The sequence below is a fragment of the Mastomys coucha genome, unplaced genomic scaffold (assembly GCF_008632895.1).
Source record: "Mastomys coucha isolate ucsf_1 unplaced genomic scaffold, UCSF_Mcou_1 pScaffold15, whole genome shotgun sequence".
Taxonomy (NCBI): Eukaryota; Metazoa; Chordata; class Mammalia; order Rodentia; family Muridae; genus Mastomys; species Mastomys coucha.
The window spans coordinates 136324385-136351957 of NW_022196897.1; the positions used below are offsets into that span (position 1 = coordinate 136324385).

General features: G+C 47.2%; 1 protein-coding gene across 1 annotated transcript in view; it reads right to left on the minus strand.

Annotated features, from left to right (window-relative positions):
• Positions 1-25090, minus strand: part of Acss1 (acyl-CoA synthetase short chain family member 1) — a 52548-nt gene extending 27458 nt beyond the window's left edge. Inside the window, exons 1-2 of the mRNA XM_031372200.1 lie at positions 24722-25090; positions 15781-15877 (exon numbers count right to left, since the gene is read on the minus strand). Of these exons, the coding sequence (XP_031228060.1) occupies positions 15781-15877; positions 24722-25034 (410 nt within the window). The 5' untranslated portion in view covers positions 25035-25090. The remainder of the gene's footprint in view (positions 1-15780; positions 15878-24721) is intronic.
• Between the last annotated feature and the right edge of the window lie 2483 nt (positions 25091-27573).

Below are 27573 nucleotides of genomic sequence, written 5' to 3' on the forward strand. Positions count from 1 at the left end.
CCCCCCCCCCCCCGCAGCTAAAACAGCCACTGTGATCGGTAGTGCATGAGTAAATAGGGCCCTCTCTTCAGCTCCGTTTTTCACAGCCCCAGAGCTTATTTATGCTCTGGGCAGTGTTGAGAGACACGGAGTGCCATGCTTGCTGACCAGTGGTGTTGAAACCCAGCCCTTACCCTGCAGCCCTGGAGAAGCAGTTTAGAGAAAAAAGGACTGTAGCCTAGTTGTATAGCAAAACCTTCCTGTAGGGCTGGTGAGATGGCTCAGTGGGTGAGAGCACTGACTGTTCTTCTGAAGGTCCTGAGTTCAAATCCCAGCAACCACATGATGGCTTGCAACCACCCGTAATGAGATCTGACGCCCTCTTCTGGTGTGTCTGAACACAGTTACAGTATACTTATGTATAATAAATAAATCTTTTATAAAAAAAAAAAAACCCTTCATATAGCAGACACAACCCTACTACAAGTTCTGTAATCAACCTGACACTTGCCTAAAGTCACACAATGTAAGTGCACCCCCTTACCCGTAGCCTGAGAGTCTCAGAAGAGTTCCAAAACAGCTGGACCAAGAGTTCAGAGGGAGGAGAAGAAGATGCTGTTATTTGTTTATTCTTTTATTTTTTTTCAATCAAAGTTGTTGTTGTTGGTGGTGGTGGTTGTTATTGTTGTTGCTTTGAGATAGGACCCTATAACCCAGGATAACCTGAAACTCTCCAAATAGCCTAGGCTAGACTGGAACTCACTACCTCCTGTCTCACCTTGTATATGTTAGAATTGCAGGTGTGCACAGTCATGTCCAACTCAAAGCTGATCTTTTTTTTTTTTTTTAAATGACTGTATCCAAAGCTTCTTTCCCTCCTGGTCATTCCTGGATGCTAGCCCAAAGGAGGAAGGTATTGATTGGTGTGTGTTGTGTTCAGGAAACAACAAACTGAGAATGAATAATCTGCCCATTTCCCACACTGACTAAGGCTTTCCACGTGCATTAAATAAACACTAGCTGAAAATCTCTTTAGTAACAATCTGCCCCACTAGAGCTCAAGGTTTGCTTAGATACAGCTTTGAGTCTTATTCATTGCCTTAAGCTCAGCATCCACAATAAGGCTAGGTCAGAAAAGATACTCAGCAGATAGCTATCAAATGGATGAGCAGAGCAAGTGAACATAAAATCACCTGGGCCACACAGAGCCTCATAGGCCCAGGGCAATTGAGCCACACTCCCTGCAGCTCACTGGCACAATCTCTCTTCTCTCCAAGCCTTAGAGGGCCAACTCCATGTCCTAAGCAATGACAGAAGCACTTTGCTACAGTCTCTAAAAATTAGTATCCCCTTTGGTGCACTCAAAAGAAGAAAAGAGTTTTAGTAAGGCAGGAAATATGACAAGACCAATCTTTCTCTCCTGGCAAGGCACAGCAGGTCCTGCACCCTATCTTGAAGAAACAGCCCAGGGGAACACTTACTGAACCTCGAAGCCTGATGCCTTGGTGATGCAATGCACTCACTCTGCTGTTTATAACCCTCAGAGAACGGAAGCCACAGAAATGGGCTGGGCAGGTTCATAAACCAAGCGTGCCATCGTGTAATGTTACAAGCATGACCTTTAGCAAAGAGCTTTGATGAAAACATTGAGTCATCTGGGCATGGTGGCACATGCCTTTAATCCCAGCACTTGGAGGGCAGAGGCAGGTGGATCTTTGTGAGTTCAAGGGCAGCCTGGTTTACTCCAGCACAGCCAGAGCTGTCCAGAGAAATCCAGTCTCGAGAAAAGAAAAAGGAAAAAATATTGAGAGTCACATATCAATATGGAAAACTCTCAGAGCTGCTATTTGCCAGTGGAAGTTCAGAAAACAGATATGCTTTCCTTGAGGTGTGCTGCCCTGTGGTGAAGGCACTGACCTCAACCTTTCTCCCTTAGAGGGATGTCTCCCTGGATACCCAGTAGTGTCTGAGCAGAGATGAGGATCTGTTGTGGAACAATGTCCTCTGGGCATAGAAACCATCACCCTGCTAACTGGAACAGCTGTGAATACCTGCAGGACACTCTCAAGACCTGGCCCTGCTGCTCTCTCATAGAAGGGGGTGATTTTAGACCCTCTTCAGAGACTTCAGCCCCTCCCTCTTGCACCAATCCCCTTTCCCAGATGTATGCAATTCCCCCTTGCTGCTTGCGATCTTGGGGGCACTAGAAGTGTATAGAGTTTGAAAAGTAGTCATGCACACTGAAGTGGCACTTTTCAGGGATGCAGCAGTTTGAGGCTGGGGGAATCACCTCTGCTTCTGGAACAAACTCCTCTCCCATGCCTCTAATAAATAATAAACTTACTATTTCACCACAGTAGCCTGGAGTACAACTGTTGCTCTGCCCCACCTACTATGAATAGACATATCTACCCAAGAAAAGTTAATGTGACAAGATCCTAATAGGCGTCCCACACTTTGGAATAAGTGACCTTATAAAAGAGTCCACCACTGGGAGATGGTGCACGCCTTTAATCCCAGCACTTAAGAGGCAGAGGCAGGCGGATTTCTGAGTTCGAGGCCAGCCTGGTCTACAGAGTGAGTTCCAGGACAGCCAGGGCTATACAAAGAAACTCTGTCCTGAAAAACCAAAAAAAAAAAAAAAAAAAAAAAAAAAAAAAAAAAAAAAAAAAAAAAAAAAAAAAAAAAAAAAAAAAAGAGTCTACCTCTAAGGGGACTGCAGGTCCCATCTATAATTGATGTCCCCAGCATCTTTAAAGGTGTCCCATAGATGGCAGCTATCATCATTACAGAAAATGGGCTAAAAGGAAGGAAAAGAGTGAATACAGACAGTTCCATAACTGCCCTTTTTTCTACACAGGTTCTTGCACCCTGGAGACTTCACACTTGTAAGGCAATCGCTCTATCACTGACCTACACACACAGTTAGCTTTATTTATTAAAACAGACTGTTTTAGAGATAACTTTTTCCACTGTTCTGTGGCTAGAAGCCAGAGCCTTACACATGCTAGGCAAGCACCCTACCACTGGCTCACACCCTTAGTTCTCTGATGACTCCTTAGCAGAGGCAGGCACTCATGTGTCTCTTTCCCAGGAGGGAGATCCCAAAATGTCAGTTTGCCCTATGGACTTTGCAGGATCTGATCCTCCGCTCTAGGCCAATGTGACCTAAGAGTTTGTGTGAAGGCCCTGAGCAATCCACATGCTTTGTGGCCACTAGCCAGGACAACAGCAGGAGCAGATCTAAGAAGGGTGAGTGATCAACCACAAGACAGCGGCTGCCCTTTGAGATCCAGACATTCACTGGGGCCTGAGGTTGAGAGAGACCTAGGAGAAGGCAGGCCCACCCTATAACATTTGGACAACCGCGCCGCCACCTGCCATGTGCTAACACACACACACACACACACACACACACACACACACACACACACACACATCTGTCCTCCAGCCACACTTGCTTCCCACTATGACCACAGGAAGCTTCTCCCTAGGCCAGCATAGCTAGTGTCAGGCCCATCACCTAGTAACACTTCAGCTGGTTCCCTCTCTCAATTTCTCATTTCCTTCCTGCCTCACAAGAGCAATAACTAACAACTGTAATGTGACCTCTACCCAAGATTGTTCCAAAGCCTTCAGATAGAAGAACTTTTGTAATAGCTTTCTGTTACCAAAACAAAATACCTGGGATAATCACCTTAGTAAAATAAAATGTTTGTTTGGGTTCACGTTTTCATACTTATTTATTTATTATTTCATGGTTATTTCTATTGCTCTGGAACGGTAGTGGAGACTCAGTACATCACAGTGAGAGTTTATGATGAAATCTTCCATGTCAGGGTGACAGGGAAAGAGGAAAGGAAGGGGGCCACATTAAAATCCCAACATCTCCTTCAAGAACATGCCCGCAATGACCTAAAGACCTCCCCCTAGACTTTACTTCTTGAAAGGTCTGCTACCTTTTCGCACCATAGGCTGCACACAGTACTGTCGACAGATGTATCTCTCAGGGTGGCAGGGGTAGGGAGTAGGGTGGGGAACAACAGTCAAGACTTAAACTTCAACTGCCAAGTAATCTGTGGGCTCTGACCTCTCTTTCTCCATACAAGGAAACTGAGTCACATGAAAGTTAAGCTGTTTTTTTTTTTTTCTCAGAGCTATTCAACCAAACAAATTAGAGCAGGATGTGAACTCAAGCATGAGCTCTAAAGACTTGGCGCTTACCCAGCGGCCCCCAGGAACCTCGGTATCACAATAATTTCCTTTCTTGCTAATATAAAGTGTCCCCCAAATCATGATTTCCCCCATCTGAATATTAATGTTACTACCATTCCCCTTGAGCTAGTTTGCTTTAAAAAGACAAGAGAACTAGGCTGAGTGGAGACAGCCTATGTTCTGTGTGAGCATTGAGTTCCATTCCCTAATGCAGAAGACAGGAAGGGAACCAGAGGCAGATCTGTGCAAAAGGGAAGTTAGGGACTAAAGAGATGGCTCAGCAGTTAAAAGTGCATGCTGGTCCTGCACAGAACTCAAGTCCAGGTCCCAGTAGTTACATAGGGCTATCACACTTGTGACTGCAGTCCCACAGGGGATCCAAAGCCTCCAGAGTCTCTGGACACCTCGACTCACATGTACATACATGTGCAGAGACACACAATGTTTGTAATTTGGAAATTGAGCCTTCGTGAAAATGGGGAAGTTAGTGGGAAAAAAATGGATTAAAGTCTGTCACCTTGGAAGCTAGATTTCTTTGTGCCAACAGAATGGAGAAGCGGTGCAGGGCAGAAGTTTACCACCACACTCAGCACCTTCTGTCCCTGGGATTGCCCCAGCCGTGTCCAGGTCACATCCCACATCCCTGACCAAAGCCAGCAGGCTGTCAGCCAAAAGTGTGCCCCCCGCAGGAAGGACAGAAGCATCCAGTCAGACCCGAGAAAGACTGATTTCCTCTTGCTCACCTCCTGTTTATGGAAAAGAAGTTCTCTTCCTTTCTGGCCCAAGGACAGCTCACACATCCCAGAGGAGGCAAGTGCTAAAGCAATAAGCACTCTGGAGGCTCCCACAGGCTGGAAGCCCAATGAGCTGGTGGGATCCCAGCGTGAAAGCCAGTAAAAACAGCTGGGCCTGGCAGAACACTTCGCCCTGGCCAGCAGACTTGTTTACTGCTCCAAAACCACACAGGGAGTCCTTTTCCTAGTGAAAGTGAGTGTAGCTATTAACACTCTCAAAACATTCACTTTTCCTGGTGATTAAATATATATGTATATATTAAAAAAAAAAAAAACCTGACAAACAAAAGCAAAACAAACAAACCCACAGCATGCTGGTTCGCGTGGCTCCCAGGCCGCCAGCAATCACTCTTCACAAGTCCTTGCGGCAAAACAGAGAAGCTGCGTACCCACAGAAAGGTCCAGACAAGCTGGGAGTCATTCTCCTTGGAGGCTTTCCTGTGAGCCCACAGAGCACTGCAGTTCGACACTTAGAGAATGGTCTCTGGGAAAGAAATATTTCTTCCAGCAGACCTGGTCACCAGAATGACACTCCAGGAGTCAGATCTAGGCTGCCTGCTTGCCCTGCTTCTTGGAGCAGCTCGGGGGAACGTTTTACTAGAAGGAGAGACCTCTCCTATGACCCTGAGATGCTGGCAAGTGTTCAAAATGCAGCTTTCTTGGGAAAACAGTCCCATAGCGTGGCTGATTTCCAACCCCCAATAAGGCCCCCTAAACAAGGTATTGAAAGCTAAGTATGGAATCAGAGGTATGGATACTTAAGTAAATTTGTCTTGCTGCTACAGGCAGCCCCTCCAAACAGCCTGTGTCCTCTAGCCTCCCTGAGAATATCTTTAAAAATAACTTAAACTAAGCTTTTTTTCCCTTCATAAAAAAAAAATCATCAGTCATGTCATCATTTCTATTTAATATCTGGGAGGTAGGGAAAAGCAACTGCATGCCTCTTCTTCTAGTTCTGACAACTCCTCTTCCTGCTCACATGCCTTCTCACCCTTCTTTCAGATGACTGTGAGTTCTGTGGAATCTAAGAGATTGAGCCCACTGACCTTTGGGATACAGGTTCAAAGGCAGAGAGCACACTGACACAGTTCCCTTGGGTAGCTCTGTCACCTGGTCAAGTAGCTCATTCTGGCTGAGAGGCTAGTACTAGCCCATAAATGCTGGACTCTTCACCAGGCCTGGTGCCCTTTCTGCAGGCTCAAGGCTTCCTGGCAACTTGCACAAAGCATTTCCATTTGTGTCCATGGGGAATGCTGTTCCAACAACCGCACGTAAAACGATAGAATCATCCACCTCACCAGCTAAAGACCCAGATAGTTCTCCTCTCCAGGCTCTACAATGTCTCCCAGCCCTCTGCTGCCACGAACCCTTCTCCGACTCAACTGCCCTGGGTGCCTGCTTGTCTTCTGGGACCTAGGTAGTCTCTATCATAGGGAGCAAGGCACTCTACAGATGCTAACGGAGGTGTGGTCGGTATATTAACGACTTTTCTCATTGCTGAGATCAAATATCCAAGAAGAAGCAACTCAAAGATGGAAGAGTTTGCTTGTTTGTTTGCTGTTTTACAGTTCTAGAAATTACAACCCTAACACAGAAAGCACGAGGCAGGAGCCAGAGGAAGCTAGAGGTATACTGCATCTGCAGTCAGGAAACTTCCTGCTGAAGCTTCAGAGACATAAATGCAGTATGCAGCTCTTATTCTCATTTTATTCAGTCTGGACCCCAGCCTATGGAATGTGTCTCCTACAGTTGGAGGTGGGGCAGGTCTTCTCAGGCCTGTTAGCCTAACCCACACATTCCCCTACAGAGAAACCCAGTTCTGGGTCCTGTCAAGTTGACAACCAACACTAAGCATCGCACAGGCAGGGAGTCTCTGAGCTGCAGACCTGCCCCTGTGAAAGGCAGCAGGGCAGCAGATGAAAATTTTTTCTACACCTCTGCAAAGGCCAAGCTGAGTGCAAACCTAATAATGGCTTTTCCAGCTGTATGAGATTCCCAGCTCCAGAAGCTCTCTGGGAGTCAGAGCTGTAACCTTGAACAGGGACCTAAGGTCATCCACATCAGCTTCTGCTCAGACACAGCGGGGGTGGAGAGACTACAGGGTGCAAGCAACAGGAGGAGAGCTACAGACTGGACACAAAAGAGATAAAAAGACTTCAGGAGGACAGAGAGCTGGATGGCAGAATCCTCACAGTCTGTCCTCACCATCCCAAGACTGTACCCTAAGGCACAGCATGCTGTGCCTCCCACATAAGAAAAGGACAAGGGTGATGGGAGTGAAAATGTCCCTGGAAAGGAGTATAGAATGCAGGGGGTAGGGGGAGACCAGTTTCACATTTCTAGGTAGCAAGAGGTCTGTCTGATCCGGTAGTCTGCTGTCCTTAAGGGGACCCTCCGTGGGACCATAGGAAGCCACAGCCGCATACAGCAAAGCTGCAAGTCAAGCTAACTCCTAACCTACGGTCTAGAGGCTGCAGAAGCAGGAAGAAAAACACAAAACAGGAACAAGGAAGCTCTCTGTTTCGGGCTTCTCAAGCAGGAGCAGAGGCTGTGCCCTTCCTCTTAGAAAATGAGTCCCTCTTCTCTCTCCCTCAGTTGAAACTTTTCCATCTCTGCAAGCATGTCTACCCCCACCTGCTCTTGCATAGCAGAAGAGAGGTCACAAAGTAGAGACCCAGCTGCGACGGAGGCGTTTGTTTCTGTGCGCTCTTCAAGTTGAACCTTTGACCAGGTTTGCCCAGAGAGAAACCTCAAAAAGGTTCCATCAGAGAGGTTTCCTGAGACATAAATAAACTTTCTTAGCAGTCCAAAGATCCTTCCATCTAAAGTGTAAACTTCTGAGACCCTCAGTGTGCCCAAAAGAATGAGAAATGAATGCAGCAGTATTCGTAGGTAAAAAATTTCAAAACATCTTCCAGCTTCAGTGTAAGAAGTCAAAGTCTTAAGGAAAGGTTTAAAATAAGTGTATCCAAGACTGGAGAGATGGTTCAGAGGTTAGAGTTGCATAGAGCTCTTGCCAAGGAACAAGGTTCACTTCCCAGAACTCACCTGGCCACTCACAACTAACTGCACCTCCAGTAATAGGGGATCCAATGCCCTCTTGTGTCTTTCATGAGCTCATGCACACATAATGTAGATACATTCCTTGTATCTGTGTGTGTGTCTCTCTATCTCTCTCTCTGTCTGTCTGTCTCTTTCTCTCATACACACACGCACATATACACACACACGCACACACATACACACACACACACACACACACATACACATACACACACACACACACACACACACACATACTAAATAAGCCATGGCACGTAGTACACTTAGCACTCATCTCAGTGTGCGAGAAGAATGATTCCACTTTGCAGATGAGGAAACTCCAGTCAGAGGGGCGATGCGTGCTTAGTCACACATAGCTGGAGAGAAGGGAGACCATGGAGCAGGCCCACTGAAGATCTTGGCACAAGATTGACTGTTCAGACCCCTCCAAAGGATGTCTTCCTCTGCCTCTCAACCCGAGCCTTCCCAGAACCTCCCCAACTGATGTCCAAAGAGTGACTTCTGTTTCCTATCATTTCAACTCAAAAAGACCAGCCCCTTCTTGTTACATTGGAAGACACTCAGAGTCCAGGATGGAAATAGGTTCCTTAGGGAAGTGGCTCCAGCTCAAGGTTCCCCGACCTCCACGATGACTTCAGTATGTGGTATAGGTCATCCCTGTCAAATGGATAGAGGGAGCCCCACTCCATCACCACAGTCCAGACCCCATTCTTCACTTTCCTGTGTTTGAAGAGGAATTTTAATCTGGCAACATGGCTACTCTGGCAACGAATTACACCAGAGACCTTCTAGGTCTATGTGGTCTGGTGGAACAACACACCTTTAGTCCCTCTGGCTGGAAGACAGACATGCCCTTAGTACACACCTTTAATCCCAAACAATGAAGGTAAAGTTAGTTTGTAGAAGGAAGCGGCCATGTTTGAAAGTAACATCTAATTGAAAGCCAGACAAAGTGATGAATCAGGGAAAGATTTGAAAGAATGAAGAAAGAAAGGGACCCACAAGATGAAAGAAGGAGAAGGAAGGAAAACAATAAGATAAAAGAGGGGTACAGGGGAGAGTGATGGGGGCCAATGAATATGAGCAAAGCATAATGATATGCATATAAAAATAGCATAATGAAACCCATTATTTCATACACTGAAAAAGAAAAGCCAATCTTAGGGCCGGTCATTTAGGCTCTGATTCAAAGTCAGACCTCTGCAGTGAGCCTGAGAGATGAACTGTATTAATTCAGACCTTTCTCCTGAGGTCATGCTTGTAGACCGCAGGGCCTCAGTCAGTGCCCTCTGTCACCTAGAAATCTGGACTGAAAACCTCAAGCACCACAGGGAGGGCCCACCAGCCAGGCAAGCAGAGTCCCAAAACCTCATCAAGCCATCTGCCCACTTGCCTCAAGAAGGACCAGATTATCCATGCCCTGCCTGGTGGCTTCCCTCAACCTTTGTCCATAAGTGTAAGGGGGACTCTGCCTACCGCTTCCCTATGGTCACACAGCCTACTTGCTTGGAGTGGACATAGGACATCCAATCTGAATTCCAACCTCAAGTGCCTCTGGCAGAGTGTCCCAGGGAGCTGGCTCCTTTTGTCTCATTACTCACAGCTCTGAGTTTACGGCCATATACAAAAGGTCATATGAAATGGGTTATATAGGCCAGGGTGCAAAATACATGGCCTTGAAGGGCACAAGTATGTCTGCCCACAGGCAAAGGTTAATGAGTCACTCAGGGCATGTATCCTCAAAGGACGGTGCCAAGGCATAAAGCAAATCTGTGCCTACCCATGCTGTGGGAATCATCTTAGAAGGCTTGTGAGGGGGAATGTGTGCATGCGCGTGTTTGCCTCCATGCAGCTCACACTGCGGTGACTCTTTTGAGTTCCCAGGATAGGGGTGTTATTCAGGGACGAACCCCAAATTACTGGGTAAAAGTGTTGTTAGTTCACAAAACCAGATTACTCAGAAATACACTTGTTGAGAGAGCTTAGTAGACTGGCACCTGAGGAAGGTGACACAGTAGTGTCCATCCATAACTAGGTAAATCCCAGACTAGATGCTGAAAAGGCTCCTTCCAATGGGCTTCGTCCCAGGATCCCTCAGGCCCCAGAAATATCTGCTGATATGGCCCTTAGCACTGGATGTGCGTTCATGGCACTGAACTTGCTGATGCAGGGTCAAACTGTGGCTCCCCAACCAACACAAGGCATTTCCCCATAAACAAACAACATCATCTTTCTGAGTCTGCCTCCTTATCTGTAAGATTTGATTAAAAACTATATCAGAAAAAAAATTTATCAACAGTACTTGGGGAGCTAGACAGAAGAACTCATAATGCTCAAGGAACAAAAACAGCATCTTAAAATACATGAACATTTGCACTGGAATCAGAAAATGGGTTCATTCAGGTAAATTTCATATTAAAATAAAAAACAAGCCCATACAATCTATCCTCTGGCTAATCACACACATGTTGGAGAGCTTGTACAGGTTTGAAGTGTGACTCTGACCTCTCCCCCAGAGACTTGTGTGTTTGAACAACAGTACCAGTTGTTTCCTAGCAACTGGTACTGTTTAGAAACATTAGAAGGGAGAGCCTTACTGGAGGAAGTGGGTCACTCAGGAGCAGGTCCTAGAGGTAATAGTCTGGCCCAGCTTCCTTCGGGAACTCTTTCTGCCTCTTGACAACCATTCTAGGTGACCAGCTGTCTCACACTCCAGCCACCACAGAACAGCCCGCAGTTATTCTTTCACCAGCATGACAGACTGTACACCCTCAAACTGTGAGCCAAAAGGAAGTCCCTCCTCCCCTCATTTGCTTCTTGTTAGATATTTGGTGGTGATGATTTTTAAAAAGTAGCCAATACAGTATTTGATATTACCACAACTCACTTTGAAACGCACCAGAAAATAGTATGGATACACAGACAAGGGGAGTGGAGATATCACACCACAAAACAAATACCGTAAAATATAGGTGGTAAGTAGAAGGCTGCACTGTTTCAAGTTTTTTCATAGCAAAGTGCTGAAAATAATAATAATTAACATTCTTATCTAGTCAAATCATAGTCTTTAAAATAATTCTGTCGTGGTGTTTTGAAGAATACCCCTAGTCAGCTGTTGATCCTGACTGTACTAGTTCTCATTGGTATTTTTTGCAGTTCAGTGCATATGCTCAGCTCAGTCTCCTTGGGCCAACCCTAGAAAGTCATTTTCACTTCACTGACAACCCCATTGTACAGAGAGGGAAGTGGTGCCAGGCCATCAGCCAGGAGGATATTCTGAACCAATGAAGACCACGGGAAAAAAACAGGACAAAGGTCACTGGTGCCAGTCTGGTCACCTGAAACTCCCAGGCCCTGTTTACATGCAGATGTCCAGTCCACTTTAAGCTTCATGGAACAAGCAAAGCATACCACCTCATCATTGCCTGTGACAACTACCCACTCAGGGCTCTGTCTGGGCCTCTTTGCAGCACTGGATATTACATTGAGGGCCCACTACTTTACTGCATAGCCGTGTCTGCCCTTGCATTTCCTTTGTGTATGGTTTTGGGGTGAGTTGTTTGTGTATGTTTGTTGAGACAGAGGCTTTTGAGGTAACACATGTTGGCCTCACACTTACCATCTTCCAGCTTTCTATTACAGGTGTGCACTGCCATGCCTGGCCACACCAAGTTCCTTTAAATGTTCAGGGCTATAGTGTAGCTCAGTGGCAGGGCACTTGCCTGGGATAATCAAATGTCCTGAATTTGATCCCTAGAAGAATAACTATGAGAGAGAGGGGGGGGAGAAAAAGAAAAGAGAGAGGAGAGAGAAGAGAGAGAGGGAGAAGAGAGAGAGAGAAAGAGAGGAGAGAGAGTAGAGAGGGGAGAGAGGGGAGAGAGGGAAGGGAGAGAGAAAAGAGGAGAGAGGAGAGAGGAGAGAGGGAGAGAGAGAAAAAAGAGAGAGGAGAGAGGAGAGGAGAGAGGGGAGAGAGAGAAGAGAGAGAAGAGATAGAGAAAGAGAGAGAAGAGAGAGAAAGAGAGGAGAGAGGGGAGAGAGAAAAGAGAGAGGAGAGAGGGGGAGAGAGAAGAGAAAGAGAGAGAGAGGAGAGAGAAAGAGAGGAGAGAGGGGAGAGAGAGAAAAGAGAGAAAAAAGAGAGGAGAGAGAGAGCAAGAGAGCGAGTGAGAGGGGGGGGGAGGGAGTCTAAGAGTCTGGAGCTTAACCTTTGAGTTCTACAGGGCTTGTGATTGCTCCACAGGGGAATGAAATCACTTTACTTCAGAGGAAATATGTCTACTGGTATGTATGTAGCAAATCAAACACCTAAAGTGGCCAGGGAAGGGCTAATTAGAGACCTTCATACACTTGGTTCAGCTACTGAGTGTGTGTAACACTGCCCAGCAGCAGACATAGCCATCCAGTTCTAAGCCATCAGAGAGAGACCTGCCAAAGCCCAGCAAACGAATTCTGCACATTCATAGAGGGGCAGCTCAGTAGGCACTTCACTTATACTTAGAAATGTGTCTGTGTGGCTGGGATCTACTTCACTCCCATCAACCTCGGGTCTCTTGACTTTAATGAGCCGGCTGCAATCCTGAGCGTTCTGTGTGGTTAACCTTTAGACCTTCAACCATACATTTCAGCAGCTCAGACTGCCAAGTACGGCTGCATCCGGCCACAGGGCATCCCTAGTGGCCTGCATACCAACAGGTTATAAGCCCATCTGGGGTGGGGACGGAGGGAAACACTGATCCTTTGGGCAACCTCAGAGCAGGCTCCCAGCTGTCTAGATGGTGCCTCTGCCCTGTCACATGTGGCTTTTGTCTTTTAATGAATGGCAGTGCCCAAGCAGCTGCCCCTTTTGAGAAGGATGTATATTGACATGCAAATGGACGTAGACCTGAAATCCTTACAAAGCAGCTGAACTAGCCAGTTCCCACAAGCAGCATCCCTCAAGTTCCGTTGTACAGAAGCCATGGAGGCATCCCCTCATCCAGGCTCCTAGCAGTAGGATGCTATTAGTCTGTGGGCCACATGGAGGCTGAAGCCAGGTACCAGAGCTCAGGCCAGAGAGGGAGAGAGGTGGTAAAGTATGCCACAACTCTACTATGAAGGCCCTACAGTGTGCCAGAGGACTGGTAGGGAGGGTAGATGAAGGCATGAGTAGGCCAGTAATACCACCAGTTGCTACAGAAGATTAAAAATATCACCTCAGGACTGGAGAATTGGCTCAGTGATTAAGAATGGGTACTGTGCTTGCGAAAGAGTCCAGTTCCTAACATCCACATCAGGTGGGCCACAACCACCCACCTCTGCCTCTGGCTCCAGGGCATCCAATGCCTTCTTCTGGACTCTGTGGGGACCTGCATTCTCATGCACATACCCACACACGAATGCACACACCTACACACCTATACACATGATTTAAAATATAATTAAAATATCTATTTTTTTTTTAAGTTACCTTGCTTTCTACAGCCTGAGAATGGTATACCAGGATTGAATTTGGTCTGGAATAAAACTAGAATTTCACAAGAAGAAGGAAGACCAACATGTGGACACTTCATTCTTTCTTAAAAGGGGAACAAAATATCCATGGAAGGAGTTACAGAGTCTAACTATGGAGCAGAGACTTAAAGGACAATCCAGCCTGATATAGCTGTTTCCTGAGAGGCTCTGACAGTACCCGACTAATACAGAAGTAGAGGCTCACAGCCATCCATTGAACTGAGTACAGGGTCCCCAATGAAGGAGCTAGAAAAAGGACCCAAGGAGCTGAAGGGTTTGCAGCCCCTTAGCACGAACAACAATATGAACCAACTAGTACCCTCAGAGCTCTCAGAGACTAAACCGCCAACCAAAGAGTAAACATGGGGGACTCATGGCTCCAGCAGCATATATATAGTAGAGGATGGCTAAGTTGGACATCAGTGGGAGGAGAGGGCCTTGGTCAGTGAAGGTTCTATGTCCCAGTGTAGGGGAATGTCAGGGCCAGTAAGCAGGAGAGGGTGGGGTGGCGAGCGGGGGAGGGAGGAGGGAACAGGGGTTTGTTCTTGTCATTGTTTTTTGTTTTTTGTTTTAGAGGGGAAACTGACAAAGGAGATATCGTATGACATGTAAATTAAAAAAATATCTAATAAAAAAATTAACAACCTTAAAAAAAAACAAACTAGAATTTCAGAAGCACATAGGAAATGAGTGCCCAGTTGCCCCCGAGTTACCTGAGTCTCCACAAGTAATTGCTATGCTCAGAACCCTGGCCTGAAACTGCTTCCATGAACACTCCTCCTATATCCCGTTCATCCCCAAGTCCCAACTACCATACTTTCTCCCTCCTGCCAGGACATGGTATTTCTGCTCATCAGCTGGATCTCAGATTAGACATCCTCAGGGAGACCTTCCCTAATGATACAACCTTTAGTGACCTCCTGCCATGCTTTGGAGCTTGGTTGTTACTGCAACATACTCTAACCAGTAGTAACTGATATAAAGGCACGAAACAAACACTTGCTAGACAATCGGTTGGATATGGAAAGGCTGAAGCTACCTGGAGGAGGATCATCATACCTGGAAGACCTGAACACAGAACACATGGCTTAAGCACATGGAGGGCCAGAGACACCATAATAAAGATAAGTTGTAACTTTATCCCAAAGAGTTTTTATTGTTGTTGTTGTTGTTGTTGTTGTTGTTGTTACTAGAGACAGAGACTGAGGTCTTCTATCTGCTGGGCAAGCATGCTCTCAGTGAGTCACACCTATGCTCAGCTAATAAGACATCAATGAAGAGGCAACAGCCTCCCTGTTATACCACAATATCTGTTGTAACACAACCCAGTGGCAGCAGCTTCAGGTTGCCAGTTATCCAGCGACCCATCAAAGTCTATGGCCACATCTCCCTGAATGTTCCCTACTTCATCTAAATCCTTGGTGCTTCATCACATACTTGGTACTCCATGTCTAGATAGTGCGTAGGTTCCATTTATGAAATTAAGGAAGAAAATCAGTCTTCTTTAAAACTTTTTAAAAAACTTGTGTAAAGGATCACCCCATCCACCACTCCACCATAAGATATGTAGAAAAAGGCCCGTAACGGGCATCGATGGCAGGGTAGTTCTTTGCTTCCCGTTTAGACCATTATAGGCTAACAGTGGTGGGCAGGATGGTGTGAGGGGCCCTGGAGCTAAGCTGAGTCAAATTAAGATCTGCTACTATGTGACCTTGGTCAGACCACTTAATCTCTGCACACTTCACATCCATGACAGGAGACACTGGCAGGAAGTGCTCCAAAGATGCCACCTACATTCAGGCTCTGGCAGCTCTTAGCTCCCATGGATGAGTTTGCCTTGTCTCATCTGAATACCTCAGCTCAGGCTTTTTGTTGAGCTGAATACAACTAGAATTCTGTATGCTCTGATACCTGCTACAACCAGTCTTGCCCATATCTTGTTCCTGAGATAACAGAACATCCCCCGAAGCTGAAACATCTCCCAGTGCTGGGATCATTCCGATCATTCCGTGTGCTGAGCCAGACACAGCAGGAGAATGGAGCCAATGCCTCTCCGGTTTCTACCATCACTGCAGAGATCTTCAGACATCAGGAATCACCAAGCAAATACAGAACCAGAGTCCTTCGAGACCAGAAAGTATGTTAATGGTCACAAAGGGGCCGTGCGCCTTCCCCAAACCCAAACCTCAGAAAGGTCCAGGTCGTGTTTTGGGTTTTGAGGGTCCCAGGTGACACACAGTACCTGTAAGTGATCCTCACTTCCGTCCCAGGTTCATCTCTCTCCCAGATCAAAGCTATGGCCTCGGGAGACTTCTGCACATGCTGATCCAGGCAGTTGACTATGCAAAGAAAAGTTAACAAATGTTATTCCAGATGCTGTCGAGGAGAATGGAATAGGATTTGATCTGCTGTGGTTTGCTATTCCTGCAGAGCAGGATCTCCTCTCTCTCAGGAAAGAGGAACTGCCACAACTGCAGAGAACAGAGACAATCACTACAAACATGATCTGTCTACAAGGTGACCTCCCACACAGACTCTTGAGGTAGTCACATCATTCCAGTGGTCTCCACACTGGACACGTGTGCCATCGCCACCCAAGACTCTATGTAAGAGGCACTAAGCTGGACATGCCTCTCAAGAAAGTTCTCCCCTCCCCCCACTATTACCCAAGCTCAGCTCACATGACTTGCTGGAAAAAGCACAAGGTCAGTGGGATTGTTTACCATAAACCTGAGGATTAGTGGGTTCAGTTCTGCTGACATCCTGGTTACTGATCACTTGATTTTAAAGGTGAGCTTAACTCAGGCCAGTTCATGCAATGCCCACTTCTATCCAACCATATTCCCACCGGTGGCCTCCAAGTATTTGGAGGAAATCATCTGAGATGGACTGTAGCAGGCGTCCCACAATGTTCGTTCAACAGAACACTAGGACTGAAGTTACCCAGACAAGACAAATCCCCTCACAGAAGCTAAGAGCAACTTGGGATAGAAACAGTAACAGCCAGAGCCTGGATTCGAACAGTACTCTTGGGGACCCACTACCAGTATTTCTCATCCCTGGTGTGAAGTGCAGAGATTGAGCAGCCTGCCGATGGTCACACAGTAACAGATTTGACTCGGACTAACTCCGGGTCCCTCACAAGGCCCTCCACTCTCCCCGAAACAATCTAAACAGGCAGCCAAGAACTGCAGCAGATGGAGAAAAAAAAGCTGAACCCAATCTGTGGTGAATGGGAGAGGAGATATGAAGACGTGTGAGCCACAGACAGAAGAAACTTAGAACTGTGCAGAACGGGGAAGCATGCAGGAAGCTGAGAATAGGCACAAATACCAGGCTGAGTCTAGCTTACTGGTGTGGCCATTGTGTGTGTGTGTGTGTGTGTGTGTGTTTGTGTGTGTGTACACAAATGCCCAAACACCAAGAGTTTTCATCCAAAAATCACTGCTTCATGGCTTGTAAGCAGTCAGCCCTTGGCACAGGGCCACATCCCCAGCTGCCTGGTGGTGGAGGTGACTCTGAACTGGTCATGACAAGTTGGGAAAGGTCACCAGAGAAGCGATGCTATGGAACGTTGTGAAGGAGAATCAGGATAGGATTGGTTAAGAGCAGGAAGTCTGGGCTGTTCTGGATACCTGACTACTGATAAATTCGAGTCCCTCAGCCACTTATATAAGTTGAGAAGCCACAGGAGAAGTAATCTCCCCCAGAAAACCTCTGCTCTAACCCACCCTGAACTTTTGTCACCTTCAAGAGTGGACTGGGTCAGATGCAACAGGAAGCAACCTTACAGAAATTCTGGTATCGTGGTAGACCCAACCAAACTCAAGTCACGAAGCTATAAGCGGGGCTCAGACCCCACAGAATATCACCCGCTCCCATGATAGCCAGGGCACCAGGCATCCTTCTTCCCCAGAGAATGACTGACTCCAAACAGAGATCTTCAGCACCACCCAGCCCAGCAAGGTATCCTGCCTGCTTTACATCCAGAAGAAAGGCAGGCTAACTAACACAGGAGAAGACAAAGGTCAGGCACGGGTGGAAAACAATCATGGTATAGCTTGGTGGTCCCATGTGTCCACCTCTTCCTTGTCCTGGGGCTGAGAGATGGCACAAATCCAGGTATCTCAGAAGAGATTCTCAAATCCAATGTCCCCCAGAGACCTCCCACACAGAGGAGATACCGGATAACTAGCTACCCAGGCCCCCAAAGACACTTCCCTCCCTGCTGGACAAGCTGGGCACAAAGAACTACCTCTGCCCCATTGGTTTTCCCTGCCTGACACTGCCACCCCCGCCCCTGTTCATGCTACCTCTCTCAGCCTATATTTCTCTCATTGTACATGTTCCTGTCTATGAAACCCATGCTTCTCACCCTTGAGTAGTATCATAATCCCCAAAGAACTTGTTAGCACATAGAGGTCTACGCCCCCATGAAGCCCACCAGCCCCTGGCAGAGGCGATGCATTTTTTTTATTAGATATTTTCTTTATTTACATGTCATATGATTTCTCCTTTCCCAGTTTCCTCTCCAAAAAACAAACAAACAAACAAACACAACAAGAACAAACCCCTGTTGCCTCCCCCCTCCCCATGCTTGCCACCCCACCCTCTCCCACTTATTGGCCCTGACATTGAGGCTATGCATTTTAAGCAAACAATCCTGCTGCAGCCTGTCTTGGAATCACACAGTGGAAGACTCCTGTGTGTTTACATGTACAGCCACTGTATATGTAGCGTCTGGATTTTATGGGGACTCCACTTCTTTCTCTTCCTGGTGGGGGATGGGTGTAATAAAGGTACTTGATAGCCCAGTGTGACACCTGGCCATACCTTATTGGCTGGCAGCCTGCAGCTGCCTAAATAGTCCTCAGGTCTGGCTCCAGGCCAGCCACCCACTAACTACAGGCAATGCCCTTGTCATTTACTTCAAGTCTCTGCTTTTTAATCCACAGGGCAGTATAGCCACCCCTGACTCTGGGTGAGTTTAAGAATTAGCCACCCCCAAGTATGTCATAAGATTGGGTCTGAGGATGTCACAGTGTCCCCAAGGAACATGCCAGTGGAATAATCCCATTCCTTAGCGCCATCACAGTGTGGGTCCTGACAAAACCATGGACCTAAAATTCCACGTTCACAATGGGGTTTTAGCAAATACTACTATCCCTCGCAATGCTTCAGTTACAGGGAAGAAAAGAAGGGGAGGGGAAAGAGAAGAAGAAAGAGGCAGGGAGGAGAAATAGGAGAGAGGGAGGCAAAGAGGAGAGAGGAAGGGAAGGGGTGGGGCGAGAAGGAAAAGGGAAGCGAGGAAAGAGGCAAGAGGGAAAAAGGAAGGCAGGGAAGGTTAGGAGAGGAAGGAAGGGAGACACGGAGGATACTCTGCCTGCCTATACAAAATCTCTACATGTAAAAGAAAAAATAACTCAACCCAAAGAACGGGCAGTGAGACAAGAACATCCCACCTTCAAGCATTTACAGGAGGAACTGGGCCAGGGCCCAGCACAACCGAAGGCAGAGCTCAAATGCCACCTCCTACTTTAAGCCTTCCAAGTCCCCAGCACAGAGTGAGCCTCTGTCCTCCCACCTCTCAGTTGGCCTGCTCCATGTAACACTTCCTTATTCTGCTCAGAATTCCCCGTTCTGGGGCACAAGGGCCATCAGGTTCCTTTCTCACGGGGACTGGTGGAGAGCCACAGACCTTCATCTGCCTTGTGGAAACCTTGAGCATATCATCACTCCAGTACAGACGCACTTGTTTACTCTGTCAAATAAAAATTACAGGAGACCATTGTTTTGGTCTAAGCTTTAGCACAGACCAGACCAAAAATCAAAATGGAATTGTTCATGCTGAAGTTCATATCACCAAGCTGAAACATGGCTGCTTATCAGATCTTTGGAGGAATCAAGATCAGAGGCACAAAAGTTGAAACCAAACTTTCAGTGTGCCTCGTGGTGAAGTTCCCTGTCTATATGCTTATACAGAAAAGGGAAGGCAGAGCCTTGGTGAGCTAGCTGTCCATTGCGTATATATTGACCTGTCTCCCTGGTCCTACCTTTCAAGGGAAGTGGCTGAAACAGCCAATCAGATTTTGATCTCTATTGTGATTTCTCAGTTCTTCTCTAGCTATAAAAGCCAGCTTTCAATATTTGATCTATTTTATGAGTAAAAGTGTTGTCCAACTGACCATGTTAAAGCACATCATGGTATTTCTTCTAATAGTATATTTGTAATCTCTCTCTTTGTGTCACTCAGGTGCTATGGCAGTGGGCATTTTCCACTATTTTTGAGGTTGGGACTTTGTGTCTCCATCTAGACAACAGGACCGTTCCATGTTTGCATCATTAAGAGTTGGAAATGGCCCATAAGAACAGGGTGCCTGCTCAGCCATGGGCTCCTTCTCGGTGAGTGTAGCACACAACAGCCCAGCACAGATCCTAACACAGCCTTATGAGCAGTTACCTTAATGCTTGTTAGTGGATCAGAGATTTGTAGTTTTATTAACAACAACACACACACACACACACACACACAAATTACAGGTATTATAATTTCTATTACAAAGACGGCACACAATAATGTAGGAATTTTCAAACTCCCCACCCCCAACCCTATGGAATACAGTTTCCTACATGCTAAGTAAGTGCACAACAACTAAGCCACACCCCTGATCCAAAAGGCTCTGATTGGTTGTTTAAATACACACACACCCACATCTAGCTCAAACGAGAGTCCAGCACACAAAGCTTCAAGCGTCACGAAAAGAAACTGGGATTAACGAGCACATGAGGACTCACAATGGCTTTCTTTAAATAGCGAATTTCCCTGGCACATTATGAGAACTTTTGTTCCGAAAGTTATATTTGCCAACTTTCCAGAAGCAGCTGCTATTTAAAGCAAGCCACGCTTCTGATGACTGAGAACTCAGATTCTTCCAGAAGCTCTGCCTCATGAAATCAGAGCTGCATTTTCATTTGGAGTTCCTTAAAAGGCTTTGACAAGCTTTATCTACTATCATCTCAGCCCTATCTCTGAGTCACGGCCATCAAGGAAAGCATCAGCGATATGACTTCTATTTGTGCAGTGTTCCTAAAGCATCTAGAGGTGGCACTCAGTGGCAGAGTACCAGCCTAGCCTGTGTGAGACTCTGGACTCCATTCCCAAAAGAAAAAACAAAACAAAAAAAAACCCAAAAACCAAAAAACCAAACAAAAAACACCCAAGAAGTCTCTCAATGGATAGCTAAAGTGTTCAATGGATAGTTAAAGTTAAAATTAGTTTATTTAAGCCAGGCATGGTGGTATATGCCTTTAATCCCAGTACTAGGAGGCAGAGGCAGAGGCAGATGGATCTCTTTGCAATCCAGAACAGCTTGATCTACATAGTAGATCTGAGACTTACTGCTAAATAAGCTCACACTTTCTAGCTCTTTCTGAACTCTAGCTGGCTGGTCAGCTCAGCTGTGCTAGCTCAAACTCTTCTCCAAGATGACCAATTCAATCTGGCTTCTCCTAGTTTCTAACTGAATTGCTCTGTTTGGCCTCATATTAACTTTAGCAAGATGTTCAAATCTTCTGGCTCCTTCTCATTCTCTGGCTTGTTCTGTCTTCACCTACGTCTAGTTTGTTATCTCTCTGCAACCTGTCTCTGCACACCCGTCCTGGTAAAACTGCCTCCCTCCCTCTCCACCGCTTCTCTCTCCGCACTGCTCTCTTAAAAAGCTTCCCTTTCTTCTCTCTTCTCATGAGAATTTGACATATCCCATTCTGTCAAATCTTTCTCCAATTTGTCACTTTGTCTACCACTCAATTAGATGTCACTTTCAAACATGAGTGCTTGCTTCTACAAACTAACTTTACCTTCATTGTTTAGGATGAAAAGTGTGTATTCCAGCCAGAGGGATTAAGGGTGTGTGCTAAAGGCTGAGCCACACCAGGACTAGAAAAAGGGGGTTTTGGTTTTTTTTTCAGTAAATAACACAATCTCAGGGTTCACAGTGTGATCAAATATCCTGCAACAGGGTCTGTTTCAGATGGGCACAAATATTCAGCAGCACTCTTGAAGGACAAGCCAAGGTCACTGCTTCCCCAAATGCTTCATTAATAATTAACAGCCAAGGGTGGTTAGGGCTGCACTGTGCTGAGAACAGTGTCAAGAGCTCTAATCTCACCTAATCCTAACAAGAGCCCCGGCTGTGTGTTCTGAGAACAGCATCTGACTGGCAACCAAGTACCCTCCCTACCCCCAAAAAGACTGCTCAGAAGGAGCCTTCATTTCTACATGAGTCTCTTGACCCTCAGGACACAGAACCTTCCGTGAACCTAGCCATTATACTGTGGTTTTGCAGGACAAGTTTCAGTTGAGCCCAGCCCAAAATTTCACTTGTCACAACTGTATGATCCGTTCTCAAAAACCGTGATGAAATAACAGAGGATGGCTTATTTAAAAAAAAAAATATTTAGCTCATATATCTAGAAGTCCAAAGGCTTGCATCTGGTAATGTTTTTGATGAGAATATCCTAAGATGAGGCAGGCAGAGCATCATATGACATGAGACATCTATTATCTCTTCAGGCCACTCCTTCTTATAAAACACCAAGATCAGAATCTTTTATCTCACCCCGATAACCTCTCCCAATCCTAATTACCTCCCTCATAATAACTGACAAGGAGACTTTATTGAAGGGCTTAGGGGATGAACCATTTTCTAAGCATTGCACCATCAGGCCCCACACTAGGAAGTAAGACTTCTGGGAAGGGGAGATAGAGCTGACCCCATGGGCCCTGTCCAGAGTCCTGATCTAACACCTCAGGGTAATAAAATGGCCATTATCCAGCAGCAATGCAATTAAATTAGAGTATGGAACAATGGTAACTACAATAATATTCCAGGACACACTGCTCTCTTTAGTTCAGATATAAAGAAACATGTGAAGCCCGATGCAGTAAGAATTAAGACCTCAATGTAGCTCAAAAGGCCCAACAAAAACAGCCAAACTATGCTGTGTCAAGCACCTACAGGGCTTGTCAATCACAGCTGGAAGATGCCCGGCCACAGAGTTTCTAAACCTAAGGCTAGAGTGGGTCCCTGAATGTGCATCTCTAAAAGCTTCCTGGTCCAGCAGCGTTGGTCTGGATCTTTGAAAAGCCTTAGTCAGGAGATCACTGAAAGGATTACAAGGCCACTCAATCTTTTGGAACAAGTTCTCATTATCACACATAAACAGATCAGGCCCAGACAGTTCAACCACTTAACAACTCTCTAAGTGGCTCCCAGGGCAGACGCAGTCTGTCTCCGGTTGACACTGTAACCTCTAGGGGTTGCAGAAACGGGCAAAGGGCAGAGATGCTGCTGACAGATAGAAAGTCGGGCATTCGGAGAAGCTGCTTTCCTGAAGGTCAGTTTGGTGAAGTTCAGCCTCTGGCTCACACAGCTCTAAAGGCAGAAGAACAGAGGCCAAAGAATTCTTAGAAGACCACACCCAAGCCTCACCGTGAGGCCGATAGCACTCCTTATCAGCTACAAGCTTGGCTGTCCCAGTGGCCTTGACCTCTTAATCGAGGAGAGGTTTCCAAAGAAGCCCCACGCTTTCTGCAACCTTCCTTCGGCCAACTGCTTTCCTCACTTGAAGGACACATTCTGCAAACGCAAGAACTTCTTAACCCAAGTTCAAGAATTTGCTGACTCAAGTCTAAAGGCAACACTTATCTAGTAAGAGACTCAATTAGATTAAACTTGCCAAGTAATGTACAATATGGGGAAAAAAATGACTGGTCCAAAGTTTCTTTAAAGTTTTGTGCTTAAAAAACACAGACACTATAACTTCTGAATATATTAAATCAGAATTGCTACAGCTTATTGATCGCCAGACAGTCTGGACAGGTGCGGCATCTCCCAGCACTGGAGCACAGCCAGAGGTGAGTATTGCTTCCCCATTTTACAAACGGGGCGATCGAGATGCACCAAAGTTGAATAAGAGATGGTGAAACGGCAGACACCAGATTCCACCTCTAACTTTGGTTCTTAAACAAAGCATCACCTCTCACCTCATCTTGAAGATCTTCAGTTCGTTCTGAACCCGGTGGGATACAGAACAAAGTGACATAGCCCAAGGATTAGAGTGGGTGGTCAAGCATTCTGGAGAAAGGGGCCAAGGCCTGGGGGCAGCTGCTACTGATTGGGGCCTCCCGAGTCTCGGTGAAACTGAGCTGGTCCCAGCAACGCACTCACATCTCTGACCCATCCAACCCTCACTCCCAACCCACTGGAAGGCAGAAGTTCCCAACCCCATGCTGTGCACCAAAGGCTCAGCCTGTCAGTCCAGCCCCTCCTTCAGTTCTCAGCGGACTTCTCAGTGCCTTAGTGTATTTCCCTGCCTCCAGCCTTAGCAGAATTCAGGCTCATCAGAAAACTGACAGCTAGAGTGACTGATGTGTCTCATTTAGAGATCAAGGAGGAGGCTAGTACATAGTCCAAGCTGACCTTGAGTTCAGCTCCTTTAGACTCAGACTCCGGAGAGCTGGGGTTACCTGCCTTTACCACTGTAGACGTTTGTTTTGGGGGTGCAGTTCTTAGACCCAGAACTTCCTGCCCACACGCCCCTACAGGAGGAGATAACCAGTTCCCTCCCAGGGGGTGGCACTTTCTTCTTCCGGCACCCACCAAGGCTCTGTTTACACTGCACGGTTTGTCCTCAGGGGAGCCTCGAGCCCTAGCACCTGCAGCTGCTGGCAGCAACCTACATACTTTGCGTTTACCCTGCTGACCTGGGGGCCCCTGAGCAGAAAAGCCTGGGTTCTTGGAGCATGAATAAGGGATACTACGTCTCTCCACTTAAGCCTATCTGGGGTCGTAAGCTTTGTGCCCACCGCGCAGGGGATCCCCGGGACTAAAGTCTGAAGACAAAGCCCCCTACTATCTGCGTTAGGGTAGAACATTCTGAGGTCAAACCGGGTATCCTCAGTTTCCCGCTAGAGACAGCGTTGCAGATTCGGAAGGATAACTGCTACTTCGCCAGCTGCAGGCTCTGGACCCGGTGGGGTACAGAACAAAGTGACGTGGCCCAAGGATTAGAGTGGGTGGTCAAGCATTCTGGAGAAAAGGGCCAAGGCCTGGGGCCAGCTGCTACTGATTGGGGCCTCCGGAGTCTCAGCGAAACTGAGCTGGTCCCAGCAACGCACTCACCAGACACATTCAACTGGCCTCCCAGGAACCAGCCGATCTTGCCCGTCCTGAAGTCGCAGTCCCAGACAGTATGGTAAGGAGTGTCCCAAACTAGTGTATCACGGGCCAGCGGCCCCCAGAAGGAGGCCGGCTCCTGGGCTGCCTGAGCGCTCAACGCGGGGTACGAGCCTGGCTGCGCTGGGGCAGGAACGCTGCCCGGGAGTCGGGTGGCGGTCGAGCGGGACACGCTCAGCGACCACCCCGATTGTCCAGAGCGCCCGTGCAGGCCACGCAGCAGTCGCCCCACACCGCTGCCGAGGCTGCGCGCCGCCATCTCGCCCGACGCCCCACGCCGGTGCTAGAGCCGGGGCGCCCCAAAGAGTCTCCACGGCCCCGCCCCGGCTCCGCCCCCGCGGCCACCACCCACTACTTCTCTCTGGGTGAAGCAGCTTCCTTGAGCCTGCCCCTTCCCACCTCTTCTCTCCGCCTGGACAGGGGCTTGGGGGGTCGGGGGGTGCAGGGTGCTAGGTTTTGTTGTGCGCCTAGTCCTGAGCTAGCCCGCGCTCTCGGCTTCAGTTTTCTGGGTTTCTGCGATCTCTTTTTACAGACCAGATAACTTTCCCGCTCGCAACAGAAGCTGCAAGTACACAGACACAGGTGGCCCAGCCTCCGGACCTGGGGCGCAGACAGCGCTCTGAGATAGGATAGATAGATTGGGAACGCGACTAAGTGATCATAAGAGCGAAGCTCACAGATAATGTGGATGAACCCACAATCGGTTCAGCATTCCATAGATTGAAGTCAAAGCTTTCCTCCTTAGGAGGGAGACCTTCTGAGAATAAAGCCCTCTCCTAGTGATGCGGGCCTGTACAGCCATGCCACGCACACATAACTCACCCACAGCGGGCTAAAGGGCTGATGAACAAGCCTGGGGGCCTTCAAACAGGGAAGGAGATGCTGTGAAGGCCTGAATCCAGGAACAATATTTTGGTTACCCAGCTGCTGACCTCTGCCGGGGCAGGTATCACTTCTTACCTTGGGACCCTTCGCTGCTTCCAGGTGGTGGGAAGCTACGGTAACGAATAAATGAGTGTCCACAGCACATCTGGCCTGGTTGATCATCAGCTCCGTCATGAAGTTGAAGTTTTTGTTACTGAATAATCAAGAGTAAAAAGGAATGTGCCTCTACCAAGTTCTTAAGAAGTGAATACATAATAAAAAATAAACACTAGAGGTCGGAGATTTTGGAAAACTGGTTGGTGGAGTTCTTTGGGCTGGCAAAGACTTTTTTTCCTGTTGGCTGTGACAGCCACAGATAGGTAGTTCCCTTGGAGGGAGATACTGTGGGAAAGCTGCTAAGGAGGGAGGGCTAAAGAGGCGGTGCCAACAGCTAGCACAGGTATATGCCCTGCCCTCAGCCAAGCACGTGTCCTTAATTTAAGAGTTAGGTAAGTCAGGCATAGTGGTGCGCATCTGGGGTCCCAGCTATTCAGGAGTCTGAGGCCAAAAATCACACCCTGGAGATGGTGAGCTTGAGAGTAGCCTGGACAACATAGCAACTCAACCAAACCAAACCAAACCAAAAGCTTGGCTAGGGCCAGAAGGTTACATAGTGCTAGAATAAATAAGGAAGCAATCAAACTAATAAAAAAAAAAAAGACTTATAAAAGAGCACGTGGCTGCCTAATGAAGGAGGAGGCCCAGCACCAAGCACCCCCAACTAGATCATCAAATCCCTAATTTAGTTGAACACATAGTTATATGTAAGAGAAAGAGCAGACTCAGCAGGGTGGTCTGAGAGATACCCACCAATGCTTCCTCCTCCTCTAGTGTATACTTGGAATTTCCTGCTCCTGCGAGTACAAGGAGGCTGAGTTGGAGGTGTGGAGGCTGAGTTGGGGGTGTGGCTCAGAGACAAAACACCTGCCTAGCTTGCTCTGAGTTCTATTGCCAGCATACATAACCCTCTGAAAGGATGAGGATCCAGGCTAGTTGACCTTCTAGCTTTACTCCAGAGGACATGGCAGAAGGGATGCGTTGACAGTCTTTGGCTAGATGCTGAGGCTGTGTTGAGGGAACCCTGAGTGCTGCCTCTCTTTTGGTTGGTTGGTTGTTTCCCAGCTTCGATGGTGTGAGAGAGCTGGTCCTGCCTTCTGGAGGCAATGAGCCCACAGAGAGAATGAGTTACACCAGCTCATGACCAGGAACAGCTCTGGACAGAGGCGCATCCACCTTAGATGCGCTATACCAGGTATGGAGCCTCACCCTCAGCACGAAACGTCTTCCTAGTGGTTTGTGAGATTGGGAGAAGTCTCAGATAGCCTTAACTTTATTGCTCAGCTGTAGCTAGCTGGCACAAGAACAACTCCTAAAACGTGAGGCCTTCCCCTTACCAGTTCCTACTTCTCATCCCCTGCAGTGTTGTGTTTTCTCTTCTTGCCTTCAAAGTGCTAGAGTGTCAGTTTTCAACCCTCCACTTTTTCCTCCAGGTCCCCTGGAGACAAGAGTTAGCCCTCATCCTCTGACTTTCAAGCTGGAACCTGTAACCGGAACCTTTCCTCCAGTTTTAGCCAGTATTCAAATGTTAGGTTTTGGTTTTGGTTTTCTGAGACAGTGCCAGCCTCAGACTTGAATGACCTTGAACTTCTAATCCTCCTTCCTACCTGAACTTCTTGAATATCATGCAGATATGTTACCATACTTTGTATATGGGATGTTGGGAACTAAACCTAGGACTTCAAGCATTCTCGGCAAATAGCGTACCAACTGAGTGCATCCCCAGCCCCTACTCAAATGTCTAATCAACCTCTTAAATATACCACATTCTGAAACCTCTTTCTCAAACACTGGCCTTTCAGATTAAAGAAGGAGAA